The 24,991-nt window shown below is 52.7% G+C and overlaps 2 protein-coding genes and 1 pseudogene across 6 annotated transcripts in view; all 3 read right to left on the bottom strand.

The window, feature by feature from the left end:
* Positions 1 to 50: 50 nt before the first annotated feature.
* The window catches only part of LOC132216508 (leukocyte immunoglobulin-like receptor subfamily A member 5), a 60,046-nt gene continuing 35,105 nt past the window's right edge, over positions 51 to 24,991 (bottom strand). The window contains exon 5 of the transcript XR_009448763.1: positions 51 to 258. The gene's annotated coding sequence lies outside the window, so the exon portion shown is untranslated. The remainder of the gene's footprint in view (positions 259 to 24,991) is intronic.
* LOC132216499 (leukocyte immunoglobulin-like receptor subfamily A member 6) lies at positions 255 to 5,478 on the bottom strand. 5 transcript variants are annotated; one of them, XM_059665737.1, is made up of 9 exons: positions 5,448 to 5,478; positions 5,234 to 5,269; positions 4,787 to 5,071; positions 4,339 to 4,641; positions 3,831 to 4,127; positions 3,275 to 3,577; positions 2,945 to 2,995; positions 1,699 to 1,713; positions 255 to 525 (listed from the first exon to the last, which is right to left on the bottom strand). In XM_059665737.1, the coding sequence occupies exons 1-9, from the start codon at positions 5,476 to 5,478 to the stop codon at positions 404 to 406; spliced, it is 1,443 nt and encodes a 480-aa protein (XP_059521720.1). In that variant the 3' UTR covers positions 255 to 403. The 5 variants fall into 5 exon arrangements, with proteins under 5 accessions (XP_059521720.1, XP_059521724.1, XP_059521725.1 ...); XM_059665741.1 differs by lacking the exon at positions 1,699 to 1,713 and having other exon boundaries at positions 2,962 to 2,976; XM_059665742.1 differs by lacking the exon at positions 2,945 to 2,995.
* LOC132217250 (leukocyte immunoglobulin-like receptor subfamily A member 6) lies at positions 9,775 to 24,539 on the bottom strand (annotated as a pseudogene).

Genomic DNA, 24,991 nt, shown 5'->3' with positions numbered 1-24,991 from the left:
GACCAAGTACCTGTCCTTTTGTTCTTTATGGTTTAAAAACATCCCAGGTTGTGATAATACCTCATTTTGTTGGGATGGATATGAGCCAGCATGAAGGAGTGTATGGATGTGAATCCAAACCAGCCATGTGGGACGGACCCTCATGTCACAGGGTGAGAACAGAAAGGTAGTGGAGGAGAGTCAGCGAAGACAGGGAGGGAGAGAGAGCACCCCAGGTGGGTGGAGGAGGACATGACCCACGTTCTCCTGCACCCAGACCTCGCCGACCACATCCACTCTCCATGGGCATTCTCAACAGACAGATTCCCCAACAATGGTCCCCACTTTCCTTCAGCACCTCCTGGGATCCTCAGATGGCCTCCAAGACTCCCCCACTCTGAACGGTGCATTGTTCCCTCTGTGTTCACATCCTGGCTGCATCGAAGGCCCTTCTGGTGTCGTTTTGAGCCTGAAATAGCAGCACCCCGAGGGCCACCAGGACCAAGCCAGCCACGCCCATCCGAGTGAGATTCTCCACTGTGTAGTCTTGGGGATGGGAAATGAGAATTGTGGGTAAAGAAGTCTCAGAGGTCAGGGCAGACACAAGGCTCTAGGTTTTGATGTTCAACCTGGGCTCCCACCTCCCCTTGACATCAGTGTCCCTCTGATGTCTGAACTCAGCACCTGCTCTGACTCACCTTGTTCAGAGTTAGCTGTGCCCAAGAACTGAGGGTGAGGAAGAAATGGTCTCAATTCAGAAATAACACGACTGTGTGTTCTGTGTTCAGCCTGAGACTCAAGATTCCATGAGCTTATTCCCCTACAGCTGAGAGATCCCCGTTCACAACAGCTGGGGACGCAGGGTCCATGGAGGAAGGGTTGGTGTCAGGGGCTCCTGAATCTCAGGAGCACGAAGGGGTGAAAGTCTGGGCTGGGTTTCCTTCACCCCACCCCACCCAGGACCCTCCTCTCAGGGCCTGCTATTTTCATTGTCACCTAAAGTTGTTCATCTATTGAATCTTGTATTAACTCATTTATTATACAATAATGAATACATACAAAGGTAGATATATTTTCCAGATGAAAAATATGGGTATGTGTATGCTAATCATGTGAATTTTTTTAATCTCAAAAGACAACAGAGCTCACAATCAAGGAGGCACAATTCTGCTTCAAACTTTACATAACAGAGAAAATCCCACTAATTTGCATTATTGAGTGAGCACCAATTGTAGGAAATTATGTCCATCTGTTACCCCATTTTGATATAAATACCAAGATATAAACAGAAATTACGGACCTCTCCTCATCACAAAGATCCATGCAATGATTCTAAATCCCAGCTCCCACAATTCAGAAAATGCACATGGACGATGAACATTATTCCGTTGGGTTAACCGCCAAATGATTGCTACCAAGAAGCCTTTGTAATGTGTGTCATGTGGTAAGAAGTCATAGAGAAAAGATAATTTGGGCAGATGTGTATCTGTCAGAAGAAGAGCATTCCTAAGAAACCATAATGAAACCAAACAAATTGAAAGAAAGAGACCCCTGACACAAGATGGTCACGGGGCTCCCCTTGGTGATGATGGGCCCTGGGTCAGCCCAGATGGAGAGTTTGGGGATGACTCCAGAAAAGAAATCAGACCTGAAAGACCTGGTACCCTATCTCCCCCTAATGACGTCATGAATGAGCCAGTGATGCCATTTAATGAGCACCTACTGTGTGTGAGGCTCCTGCTGGGGTCTGTCACTCATCTCCTCTCACCTCATGCGCCAGGGCTGAATGACCGCACCACCCACACACTGAGGCTCAGAGAGATTAATCACATGCCCCAGGTCACCCAGCCTGGATGGGGCAGGGCCGGGACTCTGAATCCAGGACTGTGAGTTCCCTGTGCCGTCCTCACGCTGCCCCCCAGGGGGACACCAGCTTCCTGCTCTGGGCTCCTCCTCTGCAGGGGCCTGTCCACATCTCATCTGCAGCTGAGGGTCCTTCCTCATTACCTGCCCCTAGCACAGCAGGGATAGTGAGGGGCAGGGTGTGGGCTGGACTCTGAGTCTCTCTGGGTTCCATCTCAACCTGGCAGGCCCTGATGCCACCTTGGGAGGGTCAGGCTGGGCTGGAGGCCATGCCGTCCTGAGCTCTGTGAGGCCCTTATGTCACCTCATCTCCAAGCAGCCTGTGAGCAGGATGGGACCAGGGATGAGCTGACAGGAACCCGACACTCAGAGGAGAGAAGGGACCGCCCAGCCCCACAGCAGGAGCAGCAGAGCCAGGAGCTGAGCCAGGGCTGATCCACCCTGTTCCCTCCTCTGAGCTGAGCCTGAGCTGAGGGGTAGGACTAGGCGCACTGACCCTTGTCCTGCCTGTCCCTCCCTGTACAGTGTCACCATCACTGAGACAGAGGGGACAGGCCCCATAACATCACATCCCGGTGGCTTCCCTGTGAGGCCCCTCTCTCAGGAGGTCAGGGTCAGAACTGACAGGAAATCTAAGCTCTCAACAAGGATTCTTTCCTTTTACACTTGGAGACACTGAAGCGCAGACAGGGGAAGAAATGTCCAAGTCAGCAAATCCAGAGGGGCCTGAATCCCTTATAGCTCAGCCCCTGTCCGCAAGGAGGCACCCACCACCTCCCCATAGAGCCCCTCACTTACCCATCTCCGTGCCTGACCCTGTGGGTGGGAGAGACCAATCCTCAGAGCCTCCTGGGATGAGGATGGGGCAGGAGGGGTGGGCTGTCATCTCCCCACATGAGCTCAGCACCCACTCCCCCAGCCTGTGCCCCCACATCTCCCTCTGCCATGACCACCCAACCCATCACTGCCTCTGACCCTGGAACTCCAGCCCCCCTGGGACACAAGCTGGTCCTTAAGGATCTGGGTCACTCCATCACCTGACAGACTCTCAGGACTTGCTGGGTGGACTTGTACCCTCTGAGCAGAGCTCCCCGGGACTCACCAGCTGTGGAGGTGGACCTTGTGGGTGGGGGGCTGGGGCCTCCAGAGGGTCCTGGAAATGAGGACAGAAGAGGGTGAGAGGCTTCGGCTGAGCCTGGACAGATTTCACAGAGACACCCTCTTACATCTGTGCTGTGGCCCCTGAGACCCACCCACTGCCTCAGTATCCAGGAGAGGAGAAGGGAGTGGAGGGGGTGGGAGGCCTCTAAGGAAAAAATATCCTAAGGGTGACCATCCCAAGAGACCCCCACTCCCTTTCAGCCCATAATTCTGCTGGGGACAGGACCCTGAGCTGACACCTCAGTACACAGACAGGGTCAGGGGCCCTCACCTGAGACCAGGAGCGCCAGGGGCTCACTGGGGAGTGACAGCAGGAAGGGGGACGTGCGGTGTGAGCTGTAGCACCTGTAGGTGCCCCTGTGGGCAGAGGTCACAGGGCTCATGGAGTACTCTGCCTGGCACTGCTGAGCTCGGTGCTTTGATCTCAGACTTAGGGGAGGATCAGCTGCCCCCTCCTTGGACAGAAGGAAAGTGTCCATCCAGCTTTGGGACTGACACAGCAGCGTCACGTTCTCTCCTGAGGCCACCCCAGGGCGTGGCCGCACCGATAGGAAGGGTCTGACAACCAGGTGTCCTAGAGAGAGAGAGGGAGGGAGGGTAAGGGCTGCCTGCCCACCTTGTTCTGAGCTGAGTTACCAGACTTCACTCTAAGGACAGCCCTCTCTGTCTGTCTCTGTTTCTCTGAGTCGCCCCTCTTCCCTCCCACCCTCTGCCTCTCTCTGTGTCCCTCCCTGGGGCCTGCACTTTCATTCTGGCCTCACCACCTGAGACACCCAGCAGGGCCTATACAGAGTCTGGGTCCCTGACTAAACCCACTGGCTCCTCACCTGCCACCAGGATGTCCAGGGGGTCACTGGGGGCCGACCACTCAGAGGAGAGGTTGTATCCACCGTAGCATCTGTACCGGCCCCCGTGGGAGCTGCTCACAGTGTCCAGGAGGAAGTGGGCCTGAGAGAGCCCAGCCTGGGGCTGCAGGACAAGGCTCCGGGGGAGGCCCCGTCCCCCCTCCTTGTGCAGAGCGAATCTGTCATAGCCGACATCAGAGCGACACTGGAGGGTCAGGCTCTGTCCAGAGGCCACGATGGGGCCCTGCTGGCTCAGGAGGGAGGGCTTCCCAGACTCACCTGGGGAGACCAGACATAAATTTCAGGGGCTGCTCCTCCCATAAACCCCGTTCTCTTGGCCTGTCCCCAGCTCTCATTATCTCTCTCCATGTCTCTGACCCAGGTGCCCCTGTACCCACCTCACCATCTGCCATGGGGCTCCACTTACAGCTATGATGCCAATTATGTATCCAGTCCCTCAATCCTTTGATGAGACAATGATGGGACTTACCTGGAACCAGGAGCTCCAGGGCATCACTGGGGAGTGAACACACGTTGGATCTGTTCCTGTAGCAGCCATAGCATCTGAACCTCCACCTCTGTGTGGGGGTCACAGGGCCAACAGGGAACAGGGCCTTGGACTGTCCACTTGTCTGTGGCTGTGAGTCCAGGGTCCCGGAGAGCCTGTGATCTCCTTCCTTAGTCAGAAGGAACCTGTCAAATCCCTGCCCTGAGCCACAGTGGAGGGTCACGTTCCCTCCTGAGGTCACGACAGGACTGGGCAGCGCTGAGAGGCTGGGTTTGCTGTAGGATCCTAGGAGAGGAGGAGGCAGCGTGTTAAATGGGTTCACACCTCCTTCATGTCCTTCAGGGCTGGGCCGTGAGAGGGAGACACCCTGAGAGCCGACCCCCTTCCTGAGGGCAGAACCCGTGGCTGGGACCCCTGAGTGTCCTCTCACCTATCACCACCAGCTCCAGGGGGTCACTGCGCTCTGACTGGCCACTGGGACTATAATAGTAACAGCGATATCTCCCTGCATCAGGATTTCTCATGTGTCTGATGGAGAACTTGGCTCTGTCCCCGGGATTCAGTGTCATCAGTTGGTACCAGGATGCTGTGCTTCCCTCTCTGTACAGATGGTACCATTCAGCCCTTGGGGTCCCCTGACACCAGATTGTCACGGGAACCCCCCAGCGGATCACAGGGCCTGGCTCAGCCCAGATGGTGGGTTTGGGGAGGGTCCCTAAAAGGAAACCAGAGGCTGCTTTAAAAACCTTAAAACCCTCATCCCAAAGCTCAGCCAAAGATGCTCTCATTTTATTACCTCATCCCAGTACCTCTGTGCTCCCTCCTGAGCCCCAGGGATGAAGGAAGAGGAGGAACATGAAGCCTGGGGAAGACTCACCTGCCTGCACACGGGTCCTCAAGTCCAGCCTCAGCCCTGGAAGAGAGTCTCTGTGAGAGTTTTGCACCTGGATGTCTCAGCTGATTCCCTTCCCATCAGGGCCCCGTCCACTGGAGCTATCTGAGCCTTGGTTCCCCATAAATAAGGGTGAGGTGCCACCCTGTCCCTCCTCCTGCTCCCCCTCCTGCTGCCCCTCCCCATGTCCACAACTGACCAAGGCAGAGAACAGAGAGTATGGACGTCATTGCGTCTGCTCTGAGGGCTCCTGCTCTGCAGATGGAGGACTCCTGGGCCTGAAGGACAGAGACGCACAGGATGTGGTAGGTCCGGAGCTGCTTCCGCCTTCTGGGTTTTCACAGCTGTGGACCCACAGCCATGGGAGGGCCCCACCCTGGGCCTGGCTCTGCATCTCCCCAGGATGAGGGCTGAGGGGGAGACAGGTTCTCTGGTCTCAGCTGATCCTCGGGGTCTCATGTGTCTGCTGGTTTGACTCCTGCTCAGAGAGGGCGGGACCCAGGTTCTGGTCCTGACTCAGCCCCTGAGAATCTGGCTCTGAACAGCCTAATGGGACACCGACCATGACTCTTGAGGGAGCTCACTTATCAAAGATTCTGATGAGCAGTTTCCCAGTGGCCTCAGCATTTCCTCGACTTTCCCTGGTTTGGGGTCCTAGTAGGTTCCCATCCCTGCCCACCCTTCATGTTTCTGGCCTTTTTAATTTCCATTATTCAGTGTAAGTATTGGTACCACCCTGTGGTTTGATGTACATTTGTTTCTTTAATGACTTATAAAGCTCAGCAACTTTTATTTAAAAAAAAAAAAACTTTTCCTCCTCACCTGATGGTATTATTTCCAATGATTTTTAGAGAGGATGGAAGGGAGAGAGAGAGAGAGAGAGAGAGAGAGAGAGAGAGAGAGAGAGATAAACATCGATGTCAGAGAGACATCAATTGGTTGCATCCCACATGAGGGTTGAGGAGCAAACCTGAAAGCAAGGCACATGCCCTTGACCCAGAAGCAAATCTCTGACCCCTTGGTGGTCAGGCTGATGCTCTAGCCACTGAGAAACACCAGCCAAGGCCAGCTCATCACCTTTATGTAATGTCACTGTACATTTGCATGTCAACATCAGTTGCTTCATAAAGGTGTTTGCTTGCTTTTGTATTGCTCTTTGCTGCCACATTACAGATCTGTAATATTTCTTAGGTGATCTGAGTGCCATCGCAATTACCTCTTCCCTATCTCACTGGGGTCTATGAGGAACAGAAGTTCTTCATGTTAGTGATTCCACTGTGTCCATTTCCCCCTAAGTTCGTGTTCTGTGTGCACTTGAAGAAAAAAAACTCTCTCACAAGTTAATAAGATAGTTTGGTAAAAGAAATAGTAATTAAATTATTTTTCACGTTTGGTCTGTCGCCCATCTGGCATTGCTTATTGTAAATGCTGTCAGGCAGGTAAGATGTTCACCGTGTTCAAGAGACTCACCCACTGGCCCAGCGCCATGCAATGAAACGACCATGACCTCCCCACTGAACGGTCCAGGTGCCTCCACACGAGGGGTCTGACCTGGAGTCTTCCTTCTGCTCCTTTGGACGAGGTGTCTCTACTGTGCAATTTCTCAAACCTCCACCATCTCCATCTGCATTGTATGGCTGGTTTCGTTTCCTCCATATTTCAGTCGAGAGGAATTGTCACCATCTTTGTGGGGCGGGTGTTGGTTTTGCTGAGACGTCAAGGGAGGAAGTGCCCTGCTCAAGTGTCCTTCAACCATTCAGGATGTGGTAGCACCACATTGATATTTAATGTGTCTGTGTGTGTTGCTGCCTTGGAACAGGACTCCCATGAACGTTGTTCTTGTCTGAGTCCTGATGAGTCTCCACAGTTTGAAGAGGAGAGTGACGCCCGGCATCAAAGGTGCTCTGAAGGGGCAGAAATGACTGAGATGATTCACCCCCAGGACATGGAGAGACATAAAGTCAGGTGGAACCTGTGTGAGACATAGGACCTGTGTCCCAGGGCCAACAGTAGGCATTGAGCTTCCTGTGGGAGCAGATGCATCTTGCACAGCCCCAAGGCTACTTCCTCCCCTCACACAAGGGCTCACTGTCCTGAGCTCCCATTAGTGTCCCCAGTCAACAAGGCAGGGAGGGAGTTCACCTTCACATCCCCCGAGGCAGTTGTCATATCCACCACCTTCCTGAGCTCTGAGCTCTACACCCTCACTCCCTTCTCCAGTTCACGCTCCACATGTGCCTTTGCCACTCCCTTTCAGAAGCTGTTTATGCTTAAACCCTTCCATGGTCCTCACTGTCTTCAGGGTGAATCCAGGCTCTTCCTTCTGAACTCAAGGCTGATCATGATCATCCAGATGTGACCCTCCCACCTCAGCTCTCACCTCTGCTTCGCTTAGACAGATGGGTATAGCTGCCCATGAACACACACTCATTCACACATGCACATTCATACACACACTCACACACACACACTCACACACACACACACTCACACACACATGCACATTCATACACGCACACACACACACTCACACTCACACACACACACACACACATGCTCATTCATACACACATTCACACATACACTTAAAAACACACACTCACAAGCACACATGGTTTTTCAATTTTTCCTTTCATAGGTTTGATGTGTAATAGTTACATTATCATTTAATCTAAAACATTCACTTCTGTTTTCATTCACACATTGATTATTGTGAAGTCTATTGCTTTATTTCCAAAATATAAGGAATACATTTTTGGAAATAAATGTATGTCGTTTTAGTCTAGGAGGTTTGGAGAGGAGGCAGGTCTGTTCAGATGGGCTCAGGGGGCCCTTGTGAGGGGGCACAATGTGGTCTAACCCGGGTTGTGTGTTGGGGGAGGGGAGGAGGTTCAGTGGGATGAGTTTGGTTGGAGGAGGTGTTGGCCTCACTGAGACTAAAGAGTGTAGCTCAGCCTGATCAGCAGCAGCATGGACTGTGGGGTAAGATTACTGGATGTGGCTGGAGTCAGGGGGGCACCCATGGACAGACTTTGTACAGAGGATGGTCGGTGACAGGTACGTTTGTGAGAATGAAACACCTGAGCCGACAGTGAGCATCTAGAGGGGAAGCCAGAAGGAGGCTAGTGAGGTCATGCCAACTAGCTTTCCTGGGTCTTCACCTGAGTTTGTCTGTGGGGGACAACTGGGTCACAGGAAGGAGAATCAGGGGCCAGAACAGTGGAATTAGTTCAGTGTGTGAGGGGAGAGAAGGGAGAATGGAGGGCTCGTCCTCTCTCTGCCTTGTCTGCCTGCAGGAGCCAATGGGGCTGAATCCAGGTTGCTGACCCCAAGAGGAGCAGGAGGCCTGGGGGATGTTACAAAACTGTCAACTCACCCACAGAGGCAACCAGCACCGCTCTCCAGGCCTGGGTGTGTGCTGCTGCTTCTCCCTATCACTTCCTCTCTCTGATTCCTTGTCTCTGTGAGCAGAGCTCCTGCTCTCCATCCCTCTCCATCAAAACTTCAGAGTCCTTCCTGCCTCCTCACCGCCTCTTGTCCCCCAGACTGTGCCTCTTTGTCTTATGCTGTTAATTCCACCTTTATGCTTTGAATAGAAGAGCACTTTGAAGACCAATCCTAGTTTGTAATCTAAGACCTGGGGACACGTTTATTGAACTTCTATTTTGAGCCAGTGTCTTCTCCTCTACCTCTTCGCCTGTTGGGCAAAATTGTGAAACCTCACCTCTAAGGTTGTTATGAGGATCAGCAGTGCCTGGGACATGAAGGGCCCCAATCTGGTGTCATTTTCTTTCTTTTTTAACATTTTTTTTAATTTATTTCAGAGAGGAAGGGAGAGGGAAACATAGAAATGTCAATGATGAGAGAGAATCATTGATCAGATGCCTCCTGCAATCCACACATTGGGGATGGAGCCCACAGCACAAGCATGTGCCCTTGACCGGGAATCAAACCATGGCCATTTGGCTAATATGTCAACGCTCAACCACTGAGCCATGTTGGCCGGAAATCTGGTGTGATTTTCTGACCTGATGAAGGCATGTGTATGAGAGACGCGTCATGGGAAGGGCTGTTTGGAAGACACATGTGTGTCCCCCGAGCCTACAAGGTGAATCAGAAGCTATAGTGCATCCTTGGTTGAATGGCAGATGAGCGCAGACAAAAGGATGCAGGGATGGTGGGTCTCATCATGGATCCGAGACTCAGCCCAAGTTAGGAGTGAAGGTGGAAATGTCATCAGTGGGTTGGTGGGTAAGCACTAAGGCATTTAGGGCACCTCTGACCCAGTAGGAGTCCCGCTTCCATAAAACTCCATGGACACCAGTGGGGCATCCTCCAAGGTATAAGGGAGCTGTAAGGAACCATGCGAGTTGCACTTGCATTTATTTTTATTAAAGCAACAGTCACATAACATACAATTGAGGCTTTTAAAATATGAAAATCGTAAGAACACAGTAAATACACAATGTCTCAATGACAACATCTATCTAGTTCCGAGAAGTGTTTAAACTCCCCACCCTCCCAAACACAGAAGACAAAAACACCAAGCAGTCCGTCTCCCATCTGCCCTGCTGCTCAGCCCCTGACAAACCAATCTAACTTCTATTTCTATGGGTTTCCTTCTCCTGGACATTTCACATAAATGGAATCACACAAAACCTAATCTTTTGTGTCCGCTTTCTGTCACTGAGCTGCATTATTTTGACGTTCGCCCACAATGTACCAGGTACCCATCCTTTGATCTTTATGGTTTAAAAAATCGCAGGGTTGTGAAGATACCTCATTTTGTTGGGATGGATGTGGCCCAGCATGACGGGGTGTATAGATGTGAATCCAAACCAGCCATGTGGGACAGACCCTCATGTCACAGGGTCAGAAGAGAAGGGCAGTGGAGGAGAGTGAGTGAGGATGGGGAGGGAGGGAGAGCACCCCAGGTGGATGGAGGAGGCGTCCCCGACAGGGACATGGCCCACGTTCTACTGCACCCAGACCTCGCCTACCATGGCTGCTCCCCTAAATGTTCTCCGCAGACAGTTTCCTCAGCTGTGGTCCACATTCTCTTTCAGCACCTCCTGGGGTCATCAGATGGGCTCCAGGGGTCCCCCACTCTGAACGGTGCATTGCTCCCGCTGTGTTCACATCTGGCTGCATCCAATGCCTTTTGTTGTCATTTTGAGCCTGAAATAGCAGCACCCCGATCACCACCAGGACTAAGCCAGCCACGCCCATCCGGATGAGATTCCCCACTGTGTAGTCTTGGGGTGTAGAGCCTGCAAAAATGTGGATACAAATGTCACAAAGGTCAAGGCAGACGCAAATCTCTAGGATTTTGATGTTCAACCTGGACTCCCACCTCCCCTTGACATCAGCATCCCTGTGATGTCTGAACTCAGCACCTGCTCTGAGTCACCTTGATAAGAGTTAGCTGTGCCCAAGAACTGAGGATGAGTCAAGAAATGGTCTCAATTTAGAAATAACTAAGAGCTGTGTGTTCTGTGTTCAGCCTGAGACTCAAGACGCCATGAGCTTATTCCCCTACAGCTGAGAGATCCCACCTTCTCAACAGCTGGGGACCCAGGGTCCATCGAGGAGGGGTTGGTGTCAGGGGCTCCTGAATCTCAGGAACACAGAGGGGTGAAAGTCTGGGCTGGGTCTCCTTCACCCCACCCCGCCCAGGCCCCTCCTCTCAGGGTCTGCTATTTTCATTGTCACCTGAAGTTGTTCATCTATTGATTCTTTTTTTTTTTAATAAATTTTATTGATTTTTTACAGAGAGGAAGGGAGAGGGATAGAGAGTTAGAAACATCGATGAGAGAGAAACATCGATCAGCTGCCTCCTGCACATCTCCCACTGGGGATGTGCCCGCAACCCAGGTACATGCCCTTGACCGGAATCGGACCTGGGACCTTTCAGTCTGCAGGCCGTCGCTCTATCCACTGAGCCAAACCGGTTTTGGCCATCTATTGATTCTTTTACTAACTCGTTTATTATGCAATAATGAATATCTACAATGGTAGATATATTTTCCAGATGAAAAATATGGGTATGGGGATGCTAATCATGTGATATTTTTAATCTCAAAAGACAACAGAGTTCACAACCAAGGAAGTACAGTTCTGCTTCAAACTTTACATAACAGAGAAAATCCCACTAATTTGCATTATTGAGTGAGCACCAATTGAAGGAAATTATGTCCATCTGTTACCCCATTTTGATATAAATAACAAGATATAAACATAAATTATGGACCTCTCCTCATCACAAAGATCCATGCAATGATTCTAAATCCCAGCTCCCACAATTCAGAAAATGCACGTGGACGATGAACATTATTCTGTTGGGTTAACCGCCAAATGGTTGCTACCAAGAAGCCTTTGTAATGTGTGTCATGTGGTAAGAAGTCATAGAGAAAAGGTAATCTGGTCAGATTTGTGTCCGTCAGAAAAAGAGCATTCCTAAGAAACCATAATGAAACAAGACAAATTGAAACAAAGAGACCCCTGACACCAGGTGATCACGGGGTTCCCCTTGGTGACGATGGGCCCTGGCTCTGCCCAAATGGAGAGTTTGGGGATGACTCCTGGGAAGGAATGAGACCTGAAAGACCTGGCAGTCTATCTCCCCCTCATAACTTCATGAATAAGCCAAGGATGCCATTTAATGAGCAGCTACTGTGTGTGAGGCTCCTGCTGGGGTCTGTCACTCATCTCCTCTCCTCATGCACCAGGGATGGCGGACCCCACCACCCACTTCACTGAGGCTCAGAGAGATTAATCACGTGCCCCAGGTCACCCAGCCTGGATGGGGCAGGGCTGGGAATGGAACCTGGGACTGTGGGTTCCGTGTACTGTCCTCACGCTGCCCCCCAGGAGGACACCAGCTTCCTTCTCTGGGCTAATCCTCGGCAGGGGCCTGTCCACATCTCATCTGGAGCTGAGGGTCCTTCCCCTTTACCTGCCCCCAGCACAGCAGGGATAGGGAGGGGCAGGGTGTGGTGTGGACTCTGAATCTCTCTGGGTTCCATCTCAACCTGGCAGGCCCTGATGCCACCTTGGGAAGGTCAGGCTGGGCTGGAGGCCATGCCCTCCTGAGCTCTGTGAGGCCCTTATGTCACCTCATCTCCCAGCAGCCTGGGAGCAGGATGGGACCAGGGATGAGCAGACAAGAACCCGACACTCAGAGGAGAGAAGGGACCGCCCAGCCCCACAGCAGGAGCAGCAGAGCCAGGAGCTGACCCAGGGCTGATCCACCCTGTTCCCTCCTCTGAGCTGAGCCTGAGCTGAGGGGGAGGACTAGGCGCGCGGACCCTTGTCCTGCCTGTCCCTCCCTGTACCATGTCACTGTCACTGAGACAGAGGGGACAGGCCCCATAACATCACGTCCTGAGGGCTTCCCTGGGAGGCCCCTCTCCCAGGAGGTCAGGGTCAGAACTGACAGGAAATCTAAGCTCTCAACAAGGATTCTTTCCTTTCACACTTAAAGACACTGATGCATAGACAGGGGAAGGGATGTCCAAGTCACCAAATCCAGAGGGGCCTGAACCCCTTATAGCTCAGCCCCTGTCCGCAAGGAGGCACCCACCACCTCCCCATAGAGCCCCTCACTTACCCATCTCCGTGCCTGACCGTGTGGGTGGGAGAGACTGATCCTCAGAGCCTCCTGAAATGAGGATGGAGCAGGAGGGTTGGTGGCGGTCATCTCCCCACATGAGCTCAGCTCCCACTCCCCCATCATGTGCCCCCACATCCCTCTCTGCCATGACTACCCCTCCCATCACTGCCTCTTACCTTGGGACTCCCAGCCCCCCTGGGACACAAGCTGGTCCTTGAGGATCTGGGTCACTCGATCCCCTGACAGACACTCAGGACTTGCTGGGTAGGCTGTGCTCCCTCTGAGCAGAGACCCCGGGGACTCACCAGCTGGGGAGGTGGGCCCTGTGCGTGGAGGGCTGGGGCCTCCAGAGGGTCCTGGAAATGAGGACAGAAAGAGGGTGAGAGGCTTGGGCTGAGCCTGCACCCCATTTCACACAGACACCCTCTTTCATCTGTGCTGTAGCTGCTGAGACCCTCCCACTGCTTCAGTATCCAGGTGAGGGGAAGGGAGTGGACGGGTGGGAGGCCTCTAAGGAAAAGACTTCCTTGGGGCGACCATCCCTGCAGCCCCTCATTCCCTTACAGCCCATGATTTTATGGGGACAAGACCCTGAGCTGACAGCTCAGCAGACAGGGTCAGGGGCCCCCACCTGAGACCAGGAGCTCCAGGGGCTCACTGGGGAGTGACAGCAGGAAGGGGGAGGTGTTGTGCGAGCTGTAGCACCTGTAGGTGCCCCCGTGGGCAGAGGTCACAGGACTCAAGAAGAACTCAGCCTGGAACAGTTGAGCTCGGTGCTCTGATCTCAGACACAGGGGGGGATCGGCTGCCCCCTCCTTGGATAAAAGGAAAATGTCCCTCGGGCTCTGTGACTGACACAGCAGAGTCACGCTCTATCCTGAGGCCACCCTAGGGCCTGGCTGCACTGAGAGGGAGGGTGTGTCAGGCAGGTGTCCTAGAGAGCAGGAGGGAGGGTGAGGGCTGCCTGCCCACCTTGTTCTGACCTGAAATTCACCAGACTTTACTCTAAGGACCTTCCTCTCTGTCTATCTCTGTTTCTCTGAGTCTCCCCTCTCTCTTCTCACCCCGTCTCTCTGTGTGTCTCTCCCCCTCCCTGCGGCCTGCACTGTCATTCTGGCCTCACCATCTGAGACCCCAGCAGGGCCTGTGCAGAGTCTGGGTCCCTGACTGAACCCACTGGCTCCTCATCTACAACCAGGATGTCCAGGGTGTCACTTGGGACCGACCACTCAGAGGAGAGGTTATATCCACTGTAGCATCTGTACCGGCCCCCGTGGGAGCTGCTCACAGTGTCGAGGGGGAAGTGGGCCTGAGAGAGACCAGCCCGGGGCTGCAGGACAAGGCTCTGGGGGAGGTCCCATCCCCCCTCCTTGTGCAGAGCGAATCTGTCATAGCCGACATCAGAGCGACACTGGAGGGTCAGGCTCTGTCCAGAGGCCACAATGGGGCCCTGCTGGGTCAGGAGGGTGGGCTGGCCAGACTCACCTGGTGAGACCAGACATGAGTTACAGGGGCTGCTCCTTCCATAACCCCCTTCTCCTGATCTGGCCCCCAGGTCTCACTGTCTCTCTCCTTGTCTCTGGCCCAGGTGCCCCTATACCCACCTCACCATCTCCCATGGGGCTCCACTCACAGCAAAGATGCCAATTATGTATCCAGTGCCTCAATCCTTTGATGAGACAATAATGGGACTTACCTGGAACCAGGAGCTCCAGGGGATCACTGGGGAATGACCACACGTAGGGTCTGTTCCTGTAGCAGCCATAGCATCTGAACCTCCACCTCTGTGTGGGGGTCACGGGGCCCACAGGGAACAGGGCCTGGAACTGCCCACTTATCTGTGGCTGTGAGTCCAGGGCCCAGGAGAGCCTGTGATCTCCTTCCTTAGTCAAAATGAACCTGTGAAACCCCTGTTCTGAGCCACACTGGAGGTTCACGTTCCCTCCTGAGGTCACGACAGGGCTGGGCAGGGCTGAGAGCCTGGGTTTGTTGTAGGATCCTAGGAGAGGAAGAGGCAGCGTGTTAAATGGGCTCACAGCTCCCTCATGTCCCCCAGGGCTGGGCTGTGAGAGGGAGACACCCTGAGAGCAGACCCCCTTCCTGAGGGGAGAGCCTGAGGCTGGGACCCCTGAGTGTCCTCTCACCTACTGTCACCACCAGCCCCAGGGGGTCACTGCGCTCTGACTGGCCACTGGGAAAGAGATAGTAACAGCCATATCTCCCTGCATCAAGCTGTGTCATGTGTGTGATGGAGAACTTGGCTCTGTCCCTGGAATCCAGTGGTTTCTGTTGGTACAAGGATGCTGTGCTTCCCACTTGATACAGATGGTACTCCTCAGCCCTTGGGGTACCCTGACACCAGATGGTCACAGGGCTCCCCAAGGGGATCACAGGGCCTGGCTCAGCCCAGATGGTGGGTTTGGGCGGGGTCCCTAAAAGGAAACAGAGGCTGCTTTACAAAGACCGTCCCACCCTCATCCCCAGCTCAGCCCAAGACCCTCTCATTTTATCACCTCATCCCAGCACCTCTGTGCTCCCTCCTGAGCCCCAGGGGTGAAGTAAGAGGAAGGACATGGAGCCAGGGGGGACTCACCTGCCTGCACACGGGTCCTCTGGTCCAGACTCAGCCCTGGAAGAGAGTCTCTGTGAGAGATTTGCACCCGGACATCTCAGCTGATTCCCTTCCCATCAGGGCCCCGTCCACTGGAACTGCTTGAGCCTGATGTTCCCCATGAACAAGGGGTGTAGACACTCTGTCCCTCCTCCAGCTCTCCCTCCTGCCTTCCCTCCCCATGTCCACAACTGACCGAGGCAGAGAAGGGCAGAGAGGATGGGCGTCATGGCATCTGCTCTGAGGGCTCCTGCTCTGCAGATGGAGGAGTCCTCGGCCTGAAGGACAGAGACGCACAGGATGTGGTGGGGCAGGAGCTGCTTCCACCTTCTGGGTTTTCACAGCTGTGGAGCCACAGCCAAGGGAGGACCCCGCCCTGGGCCTGGCTCTGCATCTCCCCAGGATGAGGGCTGAGGGGGGACACAGGTTCTCAGGTCATACCTGATCCTCGGGGTCTCATGTGTCTGATCATCTGACTCCTGCTCAGGGAGGGCGGGACCCAGGTTCTGGTCCTGATCTGCCCCTGAGAGTGTGGCTCTGAACAGCCCAATGGGACACCCGACCACAGCTCTAGAGGGAGCTCATTTATAAAAGACTGCGGAGCAGTTTCCCAGTGGCCTCAGCATTTCCAAGACTTTCCCTGGTTTAAGGGTCCTGGTAGGTTCCCATCCCTGCCAACACTTCATGTTTCCGGCCTTTTTAATTTTCATTATTCAGTGTAAGTATTGGTACCACCCTGTGGTTTTATGCACATTTATTTCTTCAATGACTTATAAAGTCAGCACCTTTTATTTAAAAAAAACATTTTTTTACTCCTCACCTGATGGTATTATTTCCAATGATTTTTAGAGAGGATGGAAGGGGGAGAGAGAGAGAGAGAGAGAGAGAGAGAGAGAGAGAGAGAGAGAGAGAGAAACATTGATTCATGTCTTCAGAGAAACACCAATTGTTTACATCCCACATGAGGGTTGAGGAGCAAACCTGCAACTAAGGTACATACCCTTGACCAGGAAGCAACCTGTGACCCTTTAGTGTTCAGGCTGATGATCTAGCCACTGAGAAACACCAGCCAAAGCCAGCTCATCACCTTTATATAATGTCACTGCACATTTGCATGTCGATATCAGTTGCTTGATAAAGGTGTTTGCTTGCTTTCTATTGCTATCTGCTGCCACATTACAGATCTGTAACATTTCTTAGGTGATCTGAGTGCCAGTCGGTGGTCTCAGTTTGGCATCGCAATTATCCTCTTCCCTGTCTCACTGGGGTATATGAGGAACAGACGTTCTTCATGTTAGTGATTCCACTGTGTCCATTTTCCCCTAAGTTCATGTTCTTGTGTGCACTTGAAGAAAAAAACTCTCTCACAAGTTAAGATCGTTTGGTAAAAGAAATAATAATTGATTGACTTTTTATGTTTTGGCATTGCTTACTGCAAATGCTGCGAGGCAGGTAAGATGTTCACCGTGTGCTAGAGACTCACCCACTGGTCCAGCGCCATGCAATGAAATGACCATGACCTCCCCACTGAACAATCCAGGTGCCTCCACACGAGGGGTCTGACTAGGAATCTTCCTTCTGCTCCTTTTGATGACGTGTCTTTGATTTTCAATTTTTCAACCCTCCACCATCTCCATCTGCATTGTGTGGCTGGTTTCGTTTCCTCCACTTACCAGTCGAGAAGAATGCTCACCATCTTTGTGGGGCAGGTGTTGGTATTGCTGAGAAACAAGGGAGGAAGTGCCCTGCTCAAGTGTCCTTCAACCATTCAGGATGTGGTAGCACCACAAGTGATATTTAATGTGTCTGTGTATGTTCCTGACTTGGAACAGGACTCCCATGAATGTTGTTCTTGTCTGAGTCCTGATGAGTCTCCACAGTTTGAAAAGGAGAGTGACACCTGGCCTCAAAGGTGCTCTGAAGGGGCAGAAATGACTCAGATGTTTGACCTCCAGGAGATGGCGAGTTCCCGCTGCTCCCAGAGACAGAAAGTCAGGTGGAACCTGTGTGAGATGTAGGACCTGCATCCCAGGGCCAGAAAAAGGCGCTGAGCTTCCTGTGGGAGAAGATGCATCTTGCACAGCCCCCAGGCTCCTCCCTCTCCCACCCCTGGGCTCACTGTCCTGAGGGCCCCTTGGTGTCCCCAGTCAACAAGGCAGAAAGGGAGGTCACCTTCACACACTGCAAAGCAGCCGTCACGTCCACCTCCTTCTTGAGCTCTGAGCTCTAGACCCTCACTCCCTTCTCCAGTTCACTCTCCTCATCTTCCCTGGCCACTCCCTTTCAGAAGCTGTTTATGCCTAAACCCTTCCATGGTCCTCACTGTCTTCAGGGTGAATCCACACTCTTCCTTCTGAACTCAAGGTTGTTCATGATCATCCAGATGTGACCCTCCCACCTCAGCTCTCATCTCTGCTTCCCTCAGCCAAATGCGTATAGCTGCTCATGAACACACACACACTCACATACACACATGCATATTCATACACACACTCATACATATGCTCACACACACACTCACACACACATGCATATTCATACACACACTCACACATACGCTCACACACACACACACAAGCACACACGGTTTTTCATTTCATAGGTTTGATGTGTAATAGTTACATTATCATTTAATCTAAAACATTCACTTATGCTTTGATTCACACATTGATTATTGCAAAGTCTGTTGCTTTATTTCTGAAACGTAGGGAATACATTTTGGAAATAAGTATATGTTGTTCTGGTCTAGGAGGTATGGAGTGGAGGTGGCTCTGTTCAGCTGGGCTCAGGTGGCACCGTGAGGAGGCACAATGTGCTCCTAACACAGGTTGAGTGTGTCAGGAGGGGAGGAGGATCACTGGGATGAGTTTGGTTGGAGGAGGCATTGGCCTCACTGAGACTAGAGTGTAGCTCAGCCTGATCGCCAGCAGCATAGACTGTAGGGTAGAGATCCCTGGCTGTTGCTGGATTCAGGGAAGACCTATGGACAGCCTTTTGTGCAGGGGATGTTTAGTAACAGGTACTTTGGAGCCATGAAAATGAAACATTTGAGCCCACAGTGAGGGTCTGGAGGAGGCCCGAAGGCGGCTGATATGGTCACCACAAGGACTTGTCCTGGGTCTTCATCTGAGCTTGTCTTTGGGGAGAAGTGGGTCACAGAAAGGAAAACCGGGAGACAGACCAGTGAGATTGGTTCAGTGTGTGAGGGGGAGAGAGGGCAAAATGGAGGGTTCCTCCTCTCTCCACCTTGGGTGCCTGCAGGAGCCAATGGGGCTGTGCCAAGGTTGCTGAACCCAAGAGGAGCAGGAGGCCTGAGGGATGTTACAACACTGTCAATCACCCACAGAGGCAACCAGCACTGCCCTCCAGGCCTGAGTGTGTGCTGCTGCTTCTCCCTATCACTTCCTCTCTCTGACTTCCCTGTCTCTGTGAGCAGAGCTCCTGCTCTCCATCCCTCTCCATCAAACCTTCGCAGTCCTTCCTGCCTCCTCACCACCTCTTGTCCCCCAGACTGTACCTCTTTGTCTTATGCTCTTAATTCCACCTTTATGCTTTGAATAGAAGAGCACTTTGGAGGCCAATCCCAGGTTGTAATCTAAGATGTGGGGACACGTTTATTGAACTTCAATTTTGAGCCAGTCTCTTCTCTTCTACCTCTTCGCCTGTTGGGCAAAATTGTGACCCCTCACCTCTGAGGTTGTTATGAGGATCGGCAGTGCCTGAGACATGAAGGGCCACAATCTGGTGTTGTTTTTTCCTTTTTTAAAATATTTTTTATTGATTTCAGAGAGGAAGGGAGAGGGAGAGATAGAAACATCAATGATGAGAGAGAATCATTGATCGATCAGGCGCCTCCTGCAATGCACACAATCGGGATGGAGCCCACAACCCAGGCATGTGCCCCTGACTGGGAATCGAGGCATGACCTCTTGGCTCATAGGTCAACGCTCAACCACTGAGCCACGGCAGCCAGAAATCTGGTGTCATTTTCTGACCTGATGAAGGCATGTGTATGAGAGACGTGTGGAAGGAAGGGCTGTTTGGAAGTCACATGGGTGTCCCCCAAGCCTACAAGGTGAATCAGAAGCTGTAGTGCATCCTTGGTTGAATGGCAGATGAGTGCAGACCAAAGGATGTGGGATGGTGGGTCTCATCATGGATCCTAGACTCAGACCAAGTCAGGAGTGAAGATGGAAATTTCATCAGTGGGTTGGTCGGTAAGCAATAAGGCACTTAGGGCAACCTCCAAGGTATAAGGCAGCTATAGGGAACCACGCATGTTTCACTTGCATTTATTTTTATTAAAGCAACAGTCACATAACATACAATTGAGCCTTTTAAAATATGAAAATCACAAGAGTACAGTAAATACACAATGTCTCAATGAAAACGTGTATCTAGTTTCAAGAAGTTTTTAAACTCCCAAACTCCCTCCCCCCCCCCCACACACACACACACAAAACACAACAGCAACAGCAAGCAGTCCATCTACATTCTGCCCTGCTGGTCAGCCCCTGACAAGCCAATCTAACTCCAATTTCTATGGGTTTCCTTCTCCTGGACATTTCACTTAAATGGAATCACACAAAACCTGATCTTTTGTGTCCGCTTTCTGTCACTGAGCTGCATTATTTTGACGTTCGCCCACATTGTACCAGGTACAGGTCCTTTGATCTTTATGGTTTAAAAAATCGCAGGGTTGTGAAGATACCTCATTTTCTTGGGATGGATGTGACCCAGCATGAAGGAGTGTATAGATGTGAATCCGATACAGCCATGTTAGACAAACCCTGATGTCACAGGATGAGAACAGAAAGGCAGTGGAGGAGATCAGCGAGATCAGGGAGGGAGGGAGACCACCCAGGTGGATGCAGAAGGACATGACCCACATTCTCCTGCACCCAGACCTCACCTACCACGTCTACTCCCCGAAGACATTCTCAAGAAACAGTTTCCCCAACAATGGTCCCGACTTTTATTCAGCACTTACTGGGATCCTCAGATGGGCTCCAAAGCTCCCCCACTCTGAATGGTGCGTTGTTCCCTCTGTGGTCACATCCTGGCTGCATGGAAGGCCTTTTTGGTGTCATCTCGAGCCTGAAATAGCAGCACCCCGAGGACCACCAGGACCAAGCCAGCCACGCCCATCCGGATGAGATTCCCCACTGTGTAGTCTGGGAATAGAAAAATAAGAATTGCAGGTAAAGAAGTCTGAGAGGTCAGGTCAGACCCAAATCTCCAAGATTTTGATGTTCAACCTGGGCTCCCACCTCGCCTTGACATCAGTGTCCCTCTGATGTCTGAACTCTGCACCTGCTCTGAGTCACCTTGATCAGAATTAGCTGTACCCAAGAACTGAGGATGAGTAAGAATTGGTCTCAATTCAGAAATAACTAAGAGCTGTGTGTTCTGTGTTCAGCCTGAGACCCAAGACCCCATGAGCTTATTCCCCTACAGCTGAGAGATCCCACCTTCTCAACAGCTGGGGACCCAGGGTCCATGGAGGAGGGTGTGGTGTCAGGGGCTCCTGAATCACAGGAGCATGAAGGGATGAAAGTCTGGGCTGTGCCTCCTTCACCCCACCTCGCCCAGGCCCCTCCCCTCAGGGTCTGCGATTTTCATTGTCACCTGAAGTTGTTAATCTATTGATTCTTTTATTAACTCATTTATTATATAATAATGAATACCTACAATGGTAGATATATTTTCCAGATGAAAAATATGGGTATGTGGATGCTAATCATGTGATTTTTTTAATCTCAAAAGGCAACAGAGTTCACAACCAAGGAAGTACAGTTCTGCTTCAAACTTTACATAACAGAGAAAATCCCATTAATTTGCAATATTGAGTAAGCAGCAAATATAGGAAATTATGTCCATCTGTTACCCCATTTTGATATAAATACCAAGATATAAACATAAAATACGGACCTTTCCTCATCACAAAGATCCAGGCAATGATTCTAAATCCCAGCTCCCACAATTCAGAAAATGCACTTGGATGATGAACATTATTCCATTGGGTTAGTAGCCAAATGGTTGCTACCAAGAAGCCTTTGTAATGTGTGCCATGTAGAAAGAAGTCATAGAGAAAAGGTAATTTTTGCAGATGTGTATCTGTCAGAAGAAGAGCATTCCTAAGAAACCATAATGAAATAAAACAAATTGAAACAAAGAGACCCCTGACACCAGATGGTCACAGGGCTTCCCTTGGTGGCAATGGGTCCTGGCTCTGCCCAAATGGAGAGTTTGGTGATGACTCCTGGGAAGGAATCAGACCTGAAAGACCTGGCACCCTATCTCCCCTGCATAATGTCATGAATGAGCGAAGGATGCAATTTAATGAGCACCTACTGTGTGTGAGTCTCCTGCTGGGGTCTGTCACTCATGTCCTCTCACCTCATGCACCAAGGATGGCTGACCCCACCATCCACTTCACTGAGGCTCAGAGAAATTAACCACATGCCCCAGGTCACCCAGTCTGCAAGGGGCGGAGCTGATACTGGAACCCAGGACTGTGGGTTCCCTGTGCTGTCCTCACACTGCCCCCCAGGCAGTGACTAGCTTCATGCTCTGGGCTCCTCCTCTGCAGGGGCCTGTCAATGTATCATCTGGAGCTGAGGGTCCTTCCTCATTACCCGCCCGCAGCACAGCAGGGATAGGGAGGGGCAGGGTATGGTGTGGACTCTGGGTCTCTCCGGATTCCATCTCAACCTAGGAGGCCCTGATGCCCCATTGGGAAGGTCGGGCTGGGCTGGGGTCTCTGCCTTCCTGAGCTCTGTGAGGCCCTTATGTCACCTCATCTCCCAGCAGCCTGTGAGCAGGATGGGACCAGGGATGAGCAGACAGGAACCCAACACTCAGAGGAGAGAAGGGACCACCCAGCCCCACAGCAGGAGCAGCAGAGCCAGAAGCTGAACCAGGGCTGATCCACCCTGTCCCCTCCTCTGAGCTGAGCCTGAGCTGAGGGGGAGGACCTGGTAACCAGACTCCTGTCCGGCCTGTCCCTCCCTGTAGTGTCAGCATCACTGAGACAGATGGGACAGGCCCCAATACATCACGTCCTGGGGACTTCCCTGTGAGGCCCCTCTCCCAGGACATCAGGACCAGAACTGACAGGACTTCTAAGCTCTGGACAAGGATTCTCTCCTTTTCACTTAGAGACACTGGGACCCAGACAGGGGAAGGGGTGTCCATGTCAGCAAATCCAGAGGAACCTGAATCCCGTAACCCCCCCCCCATGGTTCAGCCCCTGTCCCATGGAGGAACCTACCACCTCCGCAGGACTCTCACGTACTTCTCTGTAGGCATGACTTAGAGCCTCCTGGGGATGAGGATGAAAGATGTGGGGTGGGGGCTGCCTTATGTCACTAGAGCTCAGCTCCCCCTCCCGAGTCTATGCCCCCATATCCCCCTCTGCCATGACCACCCCAACCATCACTGCCTCAGAGCCCTGGGTCTCCCAGCCCCCCTGGGACACAGGCCCGTTCTTGAGGATCTGGATCACTCCATCCCCTGACAGACTCTCAGGACTTGCTAGGTGGGCTGTGCTCCCTCTGAGCAGAGCTCCCCGGGACTCACCAGCTGGGGAGGTAGGCCCTGTGGGTGGGGGGCTGGGGCCTCCAGAGGGTCCTGGAAATGAGGATAGAAATAGGTGAGGCGGGGGCTCACTCTGGAGTTTCCAAATCACTCCGTCGCTTCTCCTACATCTGCTCTGTGGCTCCCGAAGACACTCCCCGCGCCCACTTAACCACTTCCCAAAACAGTTTATGGGGAGGATTCAGCAAAAGTGGGCGCATCTCTGAGAGAAAATCTCTGCTGGGTGAGCAACACTCAGACCTCTCACTCTTTTCCAACCTCAGATGTCTCCTGGGGGCGGGACCCTGAGCTGCCTGTGCTCAGAGAGGATGGGATCAGGGGCCGCTCACCTGAGACCGTTAGATGCAGGGGGTCACTAGGGTCAGACCACTCCTGGGGATTCTTCTCAAAATAACCATAGCATCTGAACGTCCCCCTGTGAATGGGGGTCACGGGGCCCACAGGGAACAGGGCCTGGGACCACCCACTGGGCTGTGGCTGTGAGTCCAGGGTCCAGGAGAGCCTGTCATCTCCTTCCTTAGTCAGAACGAACCTGTCAAATCCCTGCCCTGAGCCACACTGGAGGGTCACGTTCCCTCCTGAGGTCACCACAGGGCTGGGCAGGGCTGAGAGGCTGGGTTTGCTGTGGACTCCTAGGAATGGAGGAGGCAGCGTGTTAAATGGGGCTCACACCTCCCTCACGTCCCCCAGGGCTGGGCTGTGAGAGGGGGACATCTTGAGAGCAGACTCCCTTCCTGAGGGCAGAGCCTGAAGCTGGGACCCCTGAGTGTCCTCTCACCTGTCACCACCAGCTCCAGGGGGTCACTGTGCCCTGACCAGCCAGTGGGGCTGAGGTAGTTACAGGTATATCTCTCTGCATAGTTTCCTGTAATGAGGAACTTGGCCCTTTTTCCAGGCTCCAGTGATTTCTGTCTGTCCAAGTACCTAGGACTGCCATCTGCATACAGCCGGTACTCCTGAGCCTCCAGGGTCCCCCGACACCAGATGGTCACGAAGCTCCCCCAGGGGATCACAGGGCCTGGCTCAGCCCAGATGGTGGGTTTGGGGAGGGTCCCTAAAAAGAACCAGAGGCTGCTTTACAAAGACCTTCCCACCCTCATCCCCCATCTCAGCCCAAGACCCTCTCATTTTATCACCTCATCCCAGCACCTCTGTGCTCCCTCCCGAGCCTCAGGAGTGAAAGAAGAGGAGGGACATGGAGCCTGGGGAGGACTCACCTGCCTGCACACGGGTCCTCTGCTCCAGACTCAGCCCTGGAAGAGAGTCCCTGTGAGAGATTTGCACCCGGATGTCTCAGCTGATTCCCTTTTCATCAGGGCCCTGTCCACTTGAGCTGCTTGAGCCTGACGTTCCCCTTTAACAAGGAGTTGTAAACATCCTGTCCCTCCTGCTCTCCCTCCTGCTACCCCTCCCCATGTCCACAACTGACCGAGGCAGAGAAGAGCAGAGAGGATGGACGTCATGGCGTCTGCTCTGAGGGCTCCTGCTCTGCAGTTGGAGGAGGTCTGCATCTGAAGGAAAAAGACGCACAGGATGTGGTGAGCCAGGAGCTGCTGCCGCCTTCTGGGTTTTCACAGCTGTGGACCCAGAGCCAGGGCTTGGCCTGCCCTGGGCCTGGATCTTCATCTCTCAGGATGAGAGCTCAGGGGGAGACAGGTTCTCAGGTCTCACCTGAACCTCGGGGTCTCATGTGTCTGATGGTCTGAGTTCTGCTCGGAGAGGGCTGGACCCAGGTTCTGGTTCTGATCGGCCCCTGAGAGTCTGGCTCTGAACAGCCCAGTGGGACACCCAACCAGGGCTCTTGAGGGACCTTATTTAGAAAAGACTTGGCTGGGCAGTTTCCCAGTGGCCTCAGCATTTCCTCGACTTTTCCTGGTTCAAGGGTCCTGGTAGGTTCATATTCCTGCCAAGACTTTGTGTT

Source organism: Myotis daubentonii, chromosome 15 (genome assembly GCF_963259705.1).
Source record: "Myotis daubentonii chromosome 15, mMyoDau2.1, whole genome shotgun sequence".
In the NCBI taxonomy this organism is placed as follows: Eukaryota; Metazoa; Chordata; class Mammalia; order Chiroptera; family Vespertilionidae; genus Myotis; species Myotis daubentonii.
The sequence above is the reverse complement of the archived record's forward strand: the minus strand, read 5'-3'. Positions and strand labels throughout refer to the sequence as shown.